Source organism: Alligator sinensis, unplaced genomic scaffold (genome assembly GCF_000455745.1).
Source record: "Alligator sinensis unplaced genomic scaffold, ASM45574v1 scaffold131_1, whole genome shotgun sequence".
NCBI classification, from domain to species: Eukaryota; Metazoa; Chordata; order Crocodylia; family Alligatoridae; genus Alligator; species Alligator sinensis.
The window spans coordinates 4,630,048-4,645,602 of NW_005841830.1; the positions used below are offsets into that span (position 1 = coordinate 4,630,048).

Sequence of the window (15,555 nt, forward strand, 5' to 3'; positions counted from 1 at the left end):
CTGCTGAGCATTAAGTATCGCTGCCAGAAAAAGCTTACAAATGGACACATCAGACATAAGGAGTGGCTTCCTAACCTTGCTCTGGTGTGCAAAGAGAACAGATTGTGGAGCCTTATCTTGGGCTGTCTGGGGTAGATGGCTACATTTTGCCAGGAGAGTTTTTAACAGTAGTGTGCATTGTGCCATAGGAGGTGGTCTTTTAGGGTCTGCTTATCCTTCAGTTGTTTTGCTCTGGTTAACGTAGTTGTAACATTCTTCTTCTGTTAGCGAGCTCGGCTAACCCACCTTTTACTACAGAACAGGCTTACAAAGCAAGTCTCTGATTTTTCTTTATGAGGACTGCTAGAAGTGCTAACAATAGTTCGCGTATCTGTATTGGTTGGTTATGAATCAAGAGACTGACTCCATTCTTTCCTATGCACAGGATAAGTGTCTTCTTTATAAAAATATACACAGAAAATTACAGTGTACCAGCATGCGTCAATGAATGGTGAGGTAAGCTAGGTGTCAGTATGTTAAATTGAACACTAGCTACTTCTTACAGTGAATAGTTTAATGAAATATGGAATGGTACACATTTTTACTATTAACTAGTAACTTAACTATTACTTATCAAGCCTTATTGTTTTGGAGTGGACTGGTTCCAGGAAGGTTTGGAAATCTCAAGGGATAACGTTTTGCTTGTGGTCTTGCACAGGTGTCATAGAGCTGGATTTCTTTGAAGGAGTTATTTATTTTCTGGGAAGAACTTTCAACAACTGCTTGCTGTGTCCATCAGTCACTGGACTCTGTTTGAAACTATCCAAGCACACGCCTGCTTTCTCATCTCTCAAAATATCAAAACTCACTGAATTCCATAATAAATAATAAAAGGAAGTCTTTTATGTGTGCATCACAAAGAGCTCATTAATTGACCTCCAGTAACTGGCCTCCCAGTAATAACTAACTTTGCTAATGAAATTAGAAACCTCCTGATCATGGCATATAATGCAGAAACCATCAAAACTCTGACTCAAAGAAGAATAAGCAGATACATACATAAACACACGATAAGGAAGAGTACAAAGCAAGACAGCAAATTTGAAGCATGTAAAAGGAAATCCTAAACAAAGTAATTTGATACACCTCTATAATGGCACTCAAAAACTGGCACTGAAAAGCAAGCATAACAAATGTCATAGCAAGTACTAACTGTAAGCCAGTATCTTTAACACTATCTTTTTTTTTTTTTCCACAGTGCACTAAAGACCTAAGCTACCTAAAGCACTCTGCAGGATGAAGAACAGAAACAAGATTTCTTGGCACAGTAAGATAAGCTAAACCTTTGCTGCCCATATCTTCCTCCGCAAAAAAAACGTGAATAAGTTGTATACATTGACAGAACCTCACTATTTCTCACTACTGCCTAAAAGGCCTGCTGCAGATTACTTACATTTCTGAACAGGTGAATAAATGAACTAGCATTACCAAAACAAAGGACAATGCATCACATAAGGTTCCATGTTCATTCTTTCTAAACAAGTTTTCATATTTAGCAGTGCAGTTAATACAACACATTATATTTTCTGCCAGTACGGAAGTCTTAACCAGAGGATACCTTGTGCAGGAACATCTATTAAATCTTTGCTGAAAAGCGGGGCCAGATTTTATGTGAGAAATAACCTGTGCAGATTAGCTAAATGAGACTTTGCAAGATAGTACTGCATACAAAATGCCATATTCTCAGCCAGTCTGCAAAAGGACTGCTTTTTATTTGTTCTACCTTCAACTGCAGGCACAAAATTATAGGCTTAAGGATCTGTAGAAAAAGTTGCATCTTCAAGAATAGATTTACGGGGTAGGAATTTTCAATTGACCCTGACAATCTGGCCAATAACACAAGGAGTGACCGACAGAATATCACTCTTGCTGACAACCTTAAATAATCCATTCAGGAATTCTGAGGTCAACCCTAATTTACGGAGTTTTTTCACAGCACACTCTCAACTCTTTCAAGATTTCTTTATGTCACTGTCTCTCAAGCTGACAGATAACCTGTCTGTCCTTGGAAGATTCAAAGCAAGCCAAAGATAAACAAAGAAAGGATTGTCTTTTCCTTGCTTGTTTAATCATTTTTACTTAAGACTCAGCAAAGATTGAACCCTTCATATTAAAAGAACATTAAGTATATGCTTTTCTCCTATGATTTCTGTCATATGTAGAACTGAATGGCAAAATGAGACTGCTCTCACCAACAGACATGTTTATAATATAAATAATTCCCTCATAACCTTCTTGTAAAAAGATCTCTGTGGAAGGGCTGAAAAGTTTTCCATAGTAAGATGGAGAGAAAAAAAGCTGAACACTTGTCAAATATTAAATCTGGAGTATTCAAATAAAAAAATACTTGTTTAAAAATGTTTTTTATATCTCTCTCTCTCTCAACTGAATGGGGCTTCAGGTATGTAAACTGAGAACACTGGATTCCCTGCTGGTGTAAATTGTCACAGCTGAATCGATCATGGCATCCACGATAATTTTCATCACCTGAGGATCCGTTTGACAGCATTCACTTTGCTCTATGCAAACCCAAGACTTCTTTCATATATTAGCAAGGGTTGTTTCCTTTGTATTTGAAACACAAGAAGCATGTGGTTAGCATTGCATTACAGTTGCTTAACTCAGAAAATGGAAAGAGAAAATATCTCCTCCCGTTTCTATTTAAGCTTAATGGGAATCATAAGAATCATCGTTGATGGCATGGGGCAGCCTTTGCAAAAGGCTCTCAGACAAAGTTACAAAGGCACAATCTCTGTGGAATATTTGCAGACATTTCTGGTAGATGTTGCTTTCTCTCTCTCTCAAGGTCTACGTGGTACACACACACTGGGACTTACCAGCTTGTAGCCAAATTTGCTCAAGAGTTGTCCATAGTTGCATAGGTCCTTGCTTCATGGCAGTACTCTGCATAGTTACTTCAGACATGGCCTGCTCCAGTCTGGAAGCTGCAATAGAAGAGGCTCGCTGGGAGCCTTAAAAAGAGCCAAAAAACCCAATGAATTCATAATCCATCATTTTCTCTTGGCCAAGTAAAGACAAAGTCCGGTTTCCCACTTTACAATATCAACTTTATGCCACTGTACCTTCACTTAACTCTGAGGTAACTGAGTGCTGAATCAGACTCTGTATCTCTGGGCTTTTTCAAAAATATTTTTATTGGGAAGACTTCTAGATTAATTCACAGGCTGCTACAGTTCAAATGGATTAGGAGGCTGACACTGTTTTCAAAAAAGTCTGCTCAGCATCCATCCAATCCTAGCAACCCTATTTGGCTGATCTGGAAATCAGAATTTTCATCCCAAATGTATGCTAACAAGATTTGCCAGTCATCTGACAGATAAATAAACTGTAAAACAGCTACAAAACATGACCCATTAATTTGGTTAGTACAATTCATGGCATGAAAATTTCAATTGGCAGCAGTATCATGCTACTGGTTTAGAGGATGACTTGGTTATTCATTTAACCTTAGCACGCCAAGTACAAAACTTGAACTACATTAACTTGGTGGTGGCCAGATATGGTAACATGTACATAACTATAATGGATTTAACATTCCCAACTCTGAGAATATAATCTCCTGTCAAACACTGTTTTTTAAGGACAGGCACACAGAGAGCTCTCATTGGCTTCCAAAGCACGGTAGGAGCAGAATCAAGCCACCAACCTGGTGCACATGGGTACTGGGGAGTAACAGGATGCACTAACCAAAGTAAAGGTTATGAAGTAAGTGGAAGGAAAGAGAAATGATCCAAAGCCAAAGTTTGGTTTTAATCTTCTTAGGTTACGGCTAATAAATAAATGTAGAAGACAAAAATGAGTTAAGGAGGATGATCACTCTCTAAAGAGCAGCTGCAACAGAAGCCATAGCCCTGACTGGCATCGTTCTTTAATGTGTTGACCCAGGAGATCACCAGATCCTAAAAGTTAATCTTGTCTCTCTCTGTTGGAACCGCCTAGGCTTTGTGGTGGTTACTTAAGAGTTATCTACCAGTTTAAGGTTAGAAAGGCTCCAAGCAACAGAGGGGACAACTACCTAAGGAGCCTATGGGAGGGCATCATACACTGCTATCTTTAAAAGGAAGGAGGAGTGCCCTCCACACAATGGCTAACCACAACCCTCTTCGGGGCTGTGCAATACCAGCAAGTGAATCAGCCTGACACCCCGCCTTACCTAGTGCTGACATGAGCGCCCACTTGGAATCCCTGCCTTAGTGCTGTGTGGATATTCCAGGATGGGAGGGGTGTAAGATGTCTCTACATCCCTTATACAATAATTTGTTCGCAAATATCTAGGTGGTTTAATAAAAGATATCACCTCTTCCACGAGTTTTGATTCCTTCTACACCCCTTTGCTTTCTAAGGCACCTGGTGAAGCACAGGCCAGAATTTGGCCATAGCTTTTACATAACCTGCCAGTGAGATAATCTGAATATCTGGAGACAGCTGAAAGGCTTGAGTAGTTATAGGGCATATTCTCCCATTATTTCACTGCTAACAAATGTCATTCATTTTAAGCAGCCAAACTTCAAAACAGCTTTATAATGCTCTTGGTGCATGCACCTCCCATGACTCACTTTGAAAATGTAAATGTTCTCTTCCTAGATGCATGCTTTAAGTTCCTACATATTTTTCAAAGACATTCCTTGTCTAATGTTCCAAGAGATGACAATGCAGTAAAGCAGCAATTACAGCTTTAACTCTACAGTAAAAGCTGTTCAGCTTTGTTCAGAGAATTTATTTTATTAAACAGTGTCTTTTAACACATCAGTTTTTGGCCGTGGTTTACTTTGCAGAAGTCCTTGCCTCCCCTATTTAGCAGGCACAAGATTCCTCTGAAATGTGCCTTAAGGAAGTTTTAGTCCATTTTTTTTAAGTTAGTAAAAATTAAATAGTTTTTAAGAGGCACTCTGCTCAGTGATCCAGAGGGGGCCCGGGAGAATTTCCTCAGAAAAGAAGTTTACATTGCTGCACATGTGACCCAAGAACATTTTAGGCTGAGAAAATTCCTCCTAAATCCTAAAGAAAGAGTACATATTATCTTTCCTTTTTTGGCTCTGTACTCTATTCAGGTTATTTTAGGGCCCATCCTCACATTATAACAATGTTTTGAAAACAAAATTCAAGTCTAGTTATTTTCTAAGACTCTCTCTTTAGAATTTTCTTGGAGCCATGTTATTTGAAGCCATAGGTACCAGTACCATGACACATGGAACTGCTCTGATTTTATGTAGCTGGACAGGCAAGTGAGTCTCATTCAAATCCCAGAGGCTAGCGAAACCCTAGTCTCCCTCCGAGACAAGCCAGGTACTGCCATAGTGCAATTTTCTGTGCTCTGAAGAACTGCAAGCTGAGACACATGCTGGTAAAGCATCTATGCTGGTAAAGCATCCATCAAAGCAGACTTTGCACAAAGTGTTACGAAGCGGACTCCAAGAAACAGAAGTTATCTTTCACTCTACCCCTGCTACTTATTAATTGGATAGTTTCAAATAACATAAAAGTATATGGCTCTTCGGCTTGATTCTGCCACCCGCTGAGGTCTTCAATGTACCTTGCACCTAGAGGGCGCTGAAGTTGCTCAGGACCTTAAAGCCCAAGGCTCTTTGTATCTAATATGCTGTTGGCATTTGATTTCTTTTCCACTTACTTTTGTTCTCTCTTCCACAAAAACAAATTTAACCAAGTTAGTGCATCGTAGAAGCCAAAGATCCCAGAGACCTTTCCTTTGCACGTCTAGGAAATGGTCTCCAAGTAGAGGAAATATCCACCCATTAAGCTGATATTGCCTGGACCTTAGCCAGAAGTCTGTGGAAATGCAAACTGTCCTCTTCAAAAGAAATGTAAAGACTGAAGTTAACACGTCCAAAAATTATACCACAGAACTTTAATTCTGTGCCTCCAAATATATGCAAATGCTGGGATAAGACACAATCACACCTATTAGTTATTCAGTATAGATTGTCTCTCTTTTATAACAGCTTCATTAAAGCATAAACTAAACCACATTTTGCAGTAACCTTTCCACAGATTTGGAGGAAGTATCATAAAAATAACAAGACTCTTTTCACCATGATGAGCTCATGCCAGTCTCATACTTGTATCTAAATTGGTTGTGAAATATGTTTTTAAGACCAGAACCAAGTTTAATATTTTTGTGTCCGTGAAAATCCCCCCTCGGTTGGTACCACAGACTGGTATTAGAGTGGAAAGGAACTTCAATATACTATCTACCAGCAACACAGAGCCCTATTCTAAAGCAATTTGGCCAAGAGAATTATAAGATAAGCTCAAATCAGAAAAAACACACATAAAACAGCAAGACTGATATCAGTGAATTGAGTCGAGAGCTCTGATTTACACAGGAAAAGCTAAAGAAAACAAAGGGAAGTTAATCTTCCTAACAGCAAAACTAAGATTCCAGCCTAGAATAATCCTATTGAAAAATAGGATGGTGTCAAACATCATCTGAATAATCCTCCCTGCAGTGAAGATGCCAGAGATTACAAAATGTCTGAACATTACAGCTCTATGGCAGAGTACCTTCGGGGGACTTTTGGGAGGAAACCAGAGCCAGCTCCATTACTATCTGGAATCAAAACTCCTTTCTCAAAGCTCTCAGCAACTGAGGAGGTAGGACTGAGAGCAGGACCTGCCAAGGTCATCTTCCACCACACCTAAAGGGACCTAACCCAGGGCACTGAGCCCAGTTGCCTCCCTTCCCTTCTCCACACAGCAACCCCAAGGAGCTTGCAAAGGAGAAGACCTTGGAAAGCTCTAGACCAGTGATATGCAACCTCTAGCCCACTGAGTTGTGTCATCTGGCCCATATACTTCTCACAAGTCTGGAAATTTGGCAGGGGGGGAGGGGTGGTAGCATTTATTGTTTCCAGAACTGCAGCATTAACAGTGCCACCACTCCCCTGAAAAATCTTGAAGGTTGAGGGTTGGCTAAACTGAGTTCTTGATCTTGAACACTGAGGGTTGCCAAATTTCTGGACTCTTGGGGAGTGCCACAGGCTAGATGACACCATCATGTGTACCAGCACACAGGGTCACGCTGCATCTAGGGTTCAATACTGCTTTGGCATGCCTGATGGCACCTGCTGACTGACCCTCCACAGTGAGCCCATGCTGGATCCAGCCTGTGGATTGACCCCACCTGCAGGATCTGATCTATGGGGCTAAGGTTGAGCCCCACTACTCTAGACCTTTGGAACTGCTCTGCCAAAGTAGCTGGCACCCCCTGCATCTAGGGCATATGGAGAAAATTAGGTCCTTTTAACATCAATCCCATCCCTACTATCATAATGGGAACAAGAGCAGCCTCCAGGCACCATTAGTTGTGAAATTTGGACTTCGGAGGGAGTAGAGGAACAGACTAGTTGGCTACTGCCATACCAGATGCAGTGCAAGTCATTACATACGTGTAAAATGCTGTCTTAAAACTCACTTTGCCCTTGAGCCTTATGCCATTTTGCACAGGGTCAGAGTCTTATGTCCAAGTAGTAAAAGTGTGAAGGCTGCTAAATTATACTGGCTGCTAAAGGTTCCAAGAAGCTTCCACCATCTCTTGTGATGGTGTGGCTTAGCCATCCCTCTGTCCTTGATAATCTGGGATTTCTAGGTGGAAAACTGAGCTGGATCCAGAACATTCCTAAATCCCAGCTCCTTCCATGTAGTGGTAAGCAGCAGTTACAGCTGAGAGTCCAGGGGGTAAAGTCAGGCAAGGTTTTTGGGTCAAAAACCAAGGCATGGGAAATTTAAACATTTCAGCAAAAAAGTGACTTGTCTAAAGCCATATGCCAAGTCAGTGGCAGAGCTAGAAATAGAACCTGGGGTCCAAACTGTATTTTGCCTCTAAGATACATAATCATGATCCTATTTCACCCTGTTCCAGTCCCTAAAAAACTATTCATGTGTCAACTTCTGTAACTTGTTTTTATGTTAGCCTTAAGACTAACTCACACATAGCAGTGAGGAGGAGGGTCTACCCACCCTTATGCTGAAGCTTTTCAGATTTTGGGCCTTTCTCCCCATCTTCTGAACTCTACTGCCTTACAGTAAAAAGTCCATTCTTGAAAAGGATGCACAAATGACAGAACATTCAACCCCCTTGTTACTCATTTGGCGTAGAAACCATTTCTATTACATTACTGCTGAATTTGACCTAATACATCCTGTAAGACAAATATGAACTAGAAAATACTGATCCACACAAACAATGGAATTTATTATAGCAGGGGATATTGCAAGGATATGGAAAAAAACAGTTTAAGAGAGGCATATAGAGACGGGCACAGAATTGATAAGATTATAACTTCAAAAAAATATACTAAGAACTCAATGCTGCAAACATGAGCAGTCCCAATGAACTCAGCAAATTAAAGGTTCATGTGCCCAACTTTGCCACATTGTCTTTCCAGAATCATGGTGGAGAGGTGTGTATTAAAGATAGCATTTGGATAATTGGGGATTGGACATGACGACTGAAGGTAGGTAGCTATTTTTCTCCAAAAGTATCTTCCCCTCCAAATGAGAACACAGTTTAGCCAACCCTCAATGTTCAAGATCACGAGAACCTAAAATAATAAGATTTCTAAACATACACATACATACACACACACTCCCGCCTCCCCCCTTGGATTTTTTTTTGGGGGTGCAATTTTTGAACTTTCAGAGTCCAGGTTCCAGCCCTCTACAACCATGAAAAAAAACTTACCTTAAGAAAAGAAAAAAAAAAAAAAAAGGGGAGATTTTCATATAGTCAGCTGACTGTGGTAGCTTAAGCTTTAAGAGAAATACCAAATATCCCAAGCTCCATGATTATATCATAGGTCAGCAACACAAATTTCCATTTTCCCTCCTTCCACAGTTAACTTTTATGTTTCTGGTATTTTATATCCTATTATGTTGTAAACTTAGTGTATAATAAAGTAAATGTATAATAAAGCAATATTTATTGTATAATAAATATTTGCTTATTTTTTCCCTAAATGCTTGGGTTTGAATTTCCCCTTTGTGGGAAAAGATGCACAATGGATTCAAAACTCTGTGAGGTTCCCTTTGCAGTGCTTCCTGTAAATGTCTCTCTCCCCATCTCTCATTTAGTTAGTCTATAAATGGTGGAGCTACCCTGCCTTCTGACCAACTTCAAACTAGCAGGGCTAACAATCCCTCTCTGTCAATTCACCCCATCAACAGCAGAAGCTGGACCATATCACCACATAACATTGGCCATTGTGATCACCAACCACTAAATTTGTATGCCCTGTCCTAGATTGTGGGGAGTAGCAGCAGTTCCCACTGAAGTTACTCAACAGCCTCAAGGCCTAACTGTCATTATAAATTAACTCTTACCCAGCCACATTTTCTATTGCTGTTAACAGTTGTGGCGTGAAAACAATCCCAAAAATGTATCTATTGGAAAAAGATACAGAGAAACTAGAAAATTATTTTCCATAAACTGTTGGTTCTAAATGTTCATTACCTCCCCAGCCCTAGGAAATAGAATTTCTCCTATACATTTTCCAGTGGTTTGCATTACAATATGCAAAATATGTAACAATATGCTATGTGTATGGGGCAGGAACTTCAGGATCTTTATATAACTTCCCCCTTTAGAAATTTCAGGGTGTCTATATATGTGGCCGGGGGGGTGGGCTGCTTTAATTAGAGCAGCTCCGAGATCTGCTTGAGTCTGCTCTGACGAACTATAATTACAGCACATTGGAGCAGCCTGTGCTCATGTATAGGCACCTGCAGAGATTAAATGCATGTATAGGTGACCTCATGGGGCTCATAGCCCCTGCTTGTTACCCAAGGAATGTTTGTGAAGTTTATTAGAATGACTGGTTTTCATACACTCATGTTCAATGAACTCTATGTTGGGCATAATGAAAAATCAAATGTCTGAGTGTTGTATTTAGAACATCTTGAAAGTCTCAAAGTGTCACTTGCAGGTACTTTTTGTAAAACATCACCACTATCAACAGTAATAATGATAAATCTTATTGATAATCTCAAAGAATTTTACAAAAGAAAGGGAAAAACCTGTAACAACTGTTACAGAGGAGCAAATTGTATGAAATGACTTGTCTAGAATTACATAAAAGGTCCAGTGATGTGATCACTAATAGCTGCCATCTTTTCTCCTCACGAAACTGTGTTTTTGGGAGAACAGAAATTTTATTTTCCTCACCAGAGTCAGTATCATGAGCATCAGGGAGAGTGAGATGTATCCCATTATGTTTTTTGCTCACTGGCACTTCTGTCACACTGCTCTCCTTCTCAGAACCACTGTAAGGAAAAAAAACATGTTAGATTATCACTTGCAGATTAGAGAAAGCAATAAATTCTCAAAGTGCACAACAATCCCATTAAATTCAAACCTTTTGAGTGATTGTTCAAATGCATTGGGAGGAAAAGTTCTGTTGTTTTTGCAAAGTTAAGTCTTAAAATTGGTAGCTTTGAAACAAGGAAGTTGTTTTGCCTCCCTGCCTGCCATCTGACACCTCCAGGGAAGGAATTCTACCTGATCAACACATCAAAGAGCTACTCAACACAGCTCAAAGACACTCATGGACCCAGAGGGACAGACTTCCATCTTCAACTCCCTCTGTGCAAAAATGAAGTTTATTTCCTACCTATGGGGACTTTTTACCATCTTGTACCAGCTACACTTTTCCCAGAGCCTAACGAATGGACTTTGATCCCGAAAGCTTGCATAAAAGGACAATTTTCTTGCCATTATCCAGTTGGTCTAATAAAAAGTATCATTTTGGAACCAAGAGTTCTAGCTTGCTGTATAGCTTTGAAACATCATTTAACACTTTGGGAATGAGCTCTACGCAGGCAGGAGGATGCATAAACTGGTCTAACACTTCTTTAACATTACTAATTTATTTGATGAGGTTTTAGTCCCACTGGGAGGGGAAAGGAGGGGAAGGTCAGCATACAGAAAGCCAGGACCAGAGGATCTACTGTCGCAAAGTTAAAACAGACCACCCAGTGCCCCCGATAGGGAACATGGAGATCATCTTTTCTGCAATTATTTGGACTTGTTGCTAGCATGAGGATCTGGTTCAGAGCAAATGTTGTGACTGTTCCCTTAGAATACACCAATTAGCACCAATGTAGTAGGTGATAATTGCTTGATTTCAAGGGGATTAACACCTCCCCTTCCACCTATGTACTGCCTGAACAGAGGAAGAAGCTAAAAGCTCTTTCAAAAAAGTATTATATAAGGAGGATTCTTCAGCCTCTTGTTTTGTTTTGTTTTTCACAGACACTTGCCCTCAGCTAGGGCCTTCCAGAGAGACAGAAAACAGGGCTAGATCCACAAAAAGACTTTGGTGCTTATGTTCCACGTGTGCATTAGTCACAGCTTGCGGAAGCATCACAACTGCAGGGGGATGTAGGATTCTTATTTCAGAGGAAATATAATACAGGTTTCCGTCACTTTATGCAGGTTCGCTCTTATGCGATGACCCTTTTTACACCCAAAATTCGTTATATGCGAGGTAAGTCCATAAGGGAAGGGGCAGGGGGAGGGGCACAGCGCAGCCCAGTGGTTGCAGGCAGGTGGCGTCTGCCACTCCTGGGGCATCTGCAGCAGGGAGCAAAGTGGAGGGTACTGTAAGTAGGTGTGGGACGGGAGGGTGTGGCTCTTGCTGCTATGCATACCCCGGGACGGCCATGCCTGGGGGGCTGCACTGGGCTCTTCCCAGGGGGCATGTCCTCTCAGATCTGCGTGCTTCCCCCAGCCAGGCTCAGTTCCTCAGTGCTGGGTCACAGGTGGCAGGAGCAGTGTCCTGTGATCTGGCAGGCAGATCGGGTATCCACCCGCACCCCTGGGAGGGCTGTGGGGGCTCTGCCGGACTTCTCCCAGGGGTGCGGGCCCCCAATCTGCCTGCCGGATCACAGGACACTGCTCCTGCTCCCCAGCTCCTGCTTGTCAGCAGCCTGAGGTGCAGTTTCCTAGAAACCCCTGCACCCATCTCCTTGAAATTTGGCAGGCTTCATGCCCTCCCCTCAGAAGGGGCTACCATCCTTGAAAATTTCATCAGAATCAGGCAAGAAATGACAAAGTTACAGGCTGTTTCATGTTTCCCCATTATAGCCTATGGGTGAAATGTTGAAACAGCATCAAAACAGCGAAACCATTTCGACAAAACGGAACAGAACAATGCTTTCAAAATGAAACAAAACTCTAAACGAAACACTGTTCCGTCAAAACAGATGTTGAAGTAGAATGCCGCTGTTTCGCACAGCCCTAGTAAAAGGGTTCAGGCTTGTAGAGATTAATTCTAGCAGATGACTTCTTGGTGCATGACATGAAATAATCAAAATTATTTCTAGTTTATTTTCACTGCTGCTTAGCCAAACCAACAAACATTTTCTAAGAATCCCTCAAGGAAGATGCATGTATCGCCTGATGTAATTATGTGCATACAGCATTGATTTTTATGAAGCATATGGAAATACAGAGGAAATACAGTCTTTTAGCAATTGCTAACATGATTTTGTTTTCAAGTACACTGCCCAACCCTAAGGCCCCTGGCACACATTCACTGAATGGTGCAACGGGATTTATCCCACATCCCAACAACTGTACCTCCTGTCATGCCACATGTGCGTGGCTGGGCACTCAAATCAGGTCCAGTGGTCTGGGCCAGAGCCAACAATCAGCTGATTGTCAAAATCCCATGCCTGGCAGCTCTGGATGGGCTGCCATACATGGGGGAATTAGAGGCTCCCCAGGTTGGGGTTGAGGGGAGCTGAAGGGCTTCTCTGGCTGGGGAATTTAAATCTTGCCAGTAATCTCCTATCCCCTGCACCCTGGCCAGAACTGCCAGGCACAGGCTTTCAAGTCCCCAGTAGGAAAACTGCCTCAGTACTCTCTTTAAAGCTCCTTGGGCACAGGGAACCAGAGACTGGCTAGCTTCTCCCTACTGTCTGGGTCCAAGGTCCAGGAATTTTTAAGAAGCACAGCTTCAGTCCAACTACAAGTGCACTCTTTAAAGCTCCTGAGGTGCTGGGACCCATGGTGTGGGGCACAGGCACCTAAGGAGCTGGGAACTCCCAGATGCTGTTTTCATAGGTGCTTGGAAACTTAAAAAGGTGGGTATACAGTTCAGGCTCCCAGAGGCGCACTTGTTTTTAACAGGTCTGGGGCACAGTGAGCCTGAGATCAGAGATACACTCCCCGATGCTGGGCCTATGGTGTCCTTCACTGGCTTCCTCAATCTGCCTCCGAGACTGGGTGGAAGTGCTAGGTCCAGGACCTGGTGCTGCCCCCAGACCACTGATTGGGTGGCAAGGGAGGACTGTCCCCCAGACCCTGGGGCTGCCCCATGCAGATCTCTACACTCAGCTGAGACTCAGGACCTGTCATGGGTCAGCTCCAATGTGTCACATGTTCAATTTAAGCTGCAATACACATGAGCCACAATGTTACACAATATCTTTGTGGCATGTGTGCTGTTATCATGCAACCAACTGGCTTTAACATGTGGTCAGGTTACCATTGATGGCGCAATTAAACTTTAATCTCATCCTACAGCAATGTGTGCCAAGGCCCTACCATTCTGAATGCTATATCTGCATATATCTATGCCTACAATCTAAATGCTATATCTGCATAAGCCTGTAGTGATATAAATGAGTTAACTCACACTAACTTTGGCACCGGAGGAAGTAGAGTTAAAAGGTGGTATGGTTTTTTTGCTTCATTTGTATTGCTAGTGAATCACACAACCCAACAGTTGAATTATAAGATACAATGAGAACTAGAGGTATACAACCTTTTTATCTGTCTGTACTCTACGGTGAACTGAGTAAGGAGCTGCTAGGTGGTCAACTTTTTGGAAAAAAAATCAGCTCACGGTTAGACACCTAAGTACATATTTAGATATCTATGTTTCAGCACTTGTTTTTAGAAACCTTGTCAAAGAAGTGTGTGCATGCATTTTTTACTTCAAACTCTTCCTTTTTGGATGGCTGGAATTATATTCAGTGCTTTTGTTTTTCTATATATTAATAAAATAAAACAAAACTGTGCTATCTATCCTATTTTTGCAGAGCAACTCCAATATCTTTAAGACATCACCATTTCAAAAATCAAATGGGTCAAGGCTGCAGGGAAAACCTACCTGTGTTGTGAAACATTATATACCATCTGCCATGTGTGCAGCATGTGTCTACAAGTCACCAGAGCCTCTTCAGGTCCTTTATATGCCAACTGCAGCTTTACTTTGGTGAAGAGTAAGCTAAAAAACAAACAACAACACAAATAAACCACATAGACTTTATCAAGGTCTGGTACATGTGGTACAGAGCTCCACTGTCACTGACTGGGTCTCAACAGACAGCATGTTCACCTGCTTCTTACTTCTGGCTGGAGGGAAAAAAATAGCTTAACTGGAATTAAAGCATCGTTTCTTTAGTTCAATCTTGATATCACACAGGAAATGAGAGAGTCGACAAATAGTCCTCAACCACAGGCAAACTGGCATGATAAGACTAGCAAAACATTATTAAAAACATCATGTTACAAAACTAGTAAATGTTATAAACACATGCCATATCTGGCTTTATTTTAAGCTGCTTAAAAAACAAACAAGCCAACTAACCCAGAAAGAATTACCATGACGCACAGACTGCCAACACCAATGGCCTCTCTAGTTTGGTGTGACTATTGCACGCGCTATACAGCATGCATTTCAGAGAAAGGCAAAGCACAAGGATGTAAAATAACCTACGATACACCTAGCCCATTATGAAATAATACCTGCAAGAGGGAAACCCTTCTTCCTTACCTTAGCTGGTAATCTTGTGTTCTATGCAAAAAGACTGATAGCCCTTTTATATTTTTGTCTTAGCTAGTGTAAAAGCATGTACTATTCTTATTCTTTCACAAACTGTTGAAATGCAGTGTAATTAGCTCAAAGGGAACTTATAGGAGATATTTAATAGTGACAGCATCTACCAGCTGCTGCTGGAATGGAATTTTGCACTTTCTTCCATATACCATTCTTTGATTTTTGCAGATATACTGAATAAAGTTCCTTGTTTTCTCAATGAAATCTACCCTTAAGTCACGGAAGAAATACTTTTTAATTAACTCAGTATGACAGCTACGTCATGCAAAAATCACACACATATACATAGTAAGACAATAAGATAAAATATGTTTTATCATATTTTGATATATACCCCGGCTGTGCGACCCCCAGCACAGCCGGGGTAAGCGGGGCCCGTGGAGAGAGGGGGCTAATCCCTTAGTGTGTGTGTGGGAGGAGGCGGCTGAGTGGAGCCGGGCCGGGTCAAGCCCCGCCCAGGCCCCTACTTCGCCCAGCCCCGCAGGGAGCCACGCGAACAGGCTGCGCAAACAGGCACGCTTCTCTGCCGGCGTGTGAGTTAGCGCGGAGTTCGCACGGGAGGGCCCCGGACCCTGCCTGCGCACCCCCCAGGGTAGACAGCCCCAGCCGTAGCCAGCCTACCAGAGGCATGACA

At 41.8% G+C, this 15,555-nt stretch overlaps 1 protein-coding gene across 4 annotated transcripts in view; it reads right to left on the reverse strand.

The window, feature by feature from the left end:
* TTC7A (tetratricopeptide repeat domain 7A) overlaps positions 1-15,555 on the reverse strand; it is a 321,743-nt gene that overhangs the window by 111,152 nt on the left and 195,036 nt on the right. For all 4 annotated transcript variants that reach the window (XM_025203549.1, XM_025203451.1, XM_014520074.2 and 1 more), the window contains 3 exons: positions 14,193-14,309; positions 10,241-10,338; positions 2,877-3,011 (listed from right to left, as the gene is read on the reverse strand). In XM_025203549.1, coding sequence (XP_025059334.1) covers positions 2,877-3,011; positions 10,241-10,338; positions 14,193-14,309 — 350 coding nt within the window. The remainder of the gene's footprint in view (positions 1-2,876; positions 3,012-10,240; positions 10,339-14,192; positions 14,310-15,555) is intronic.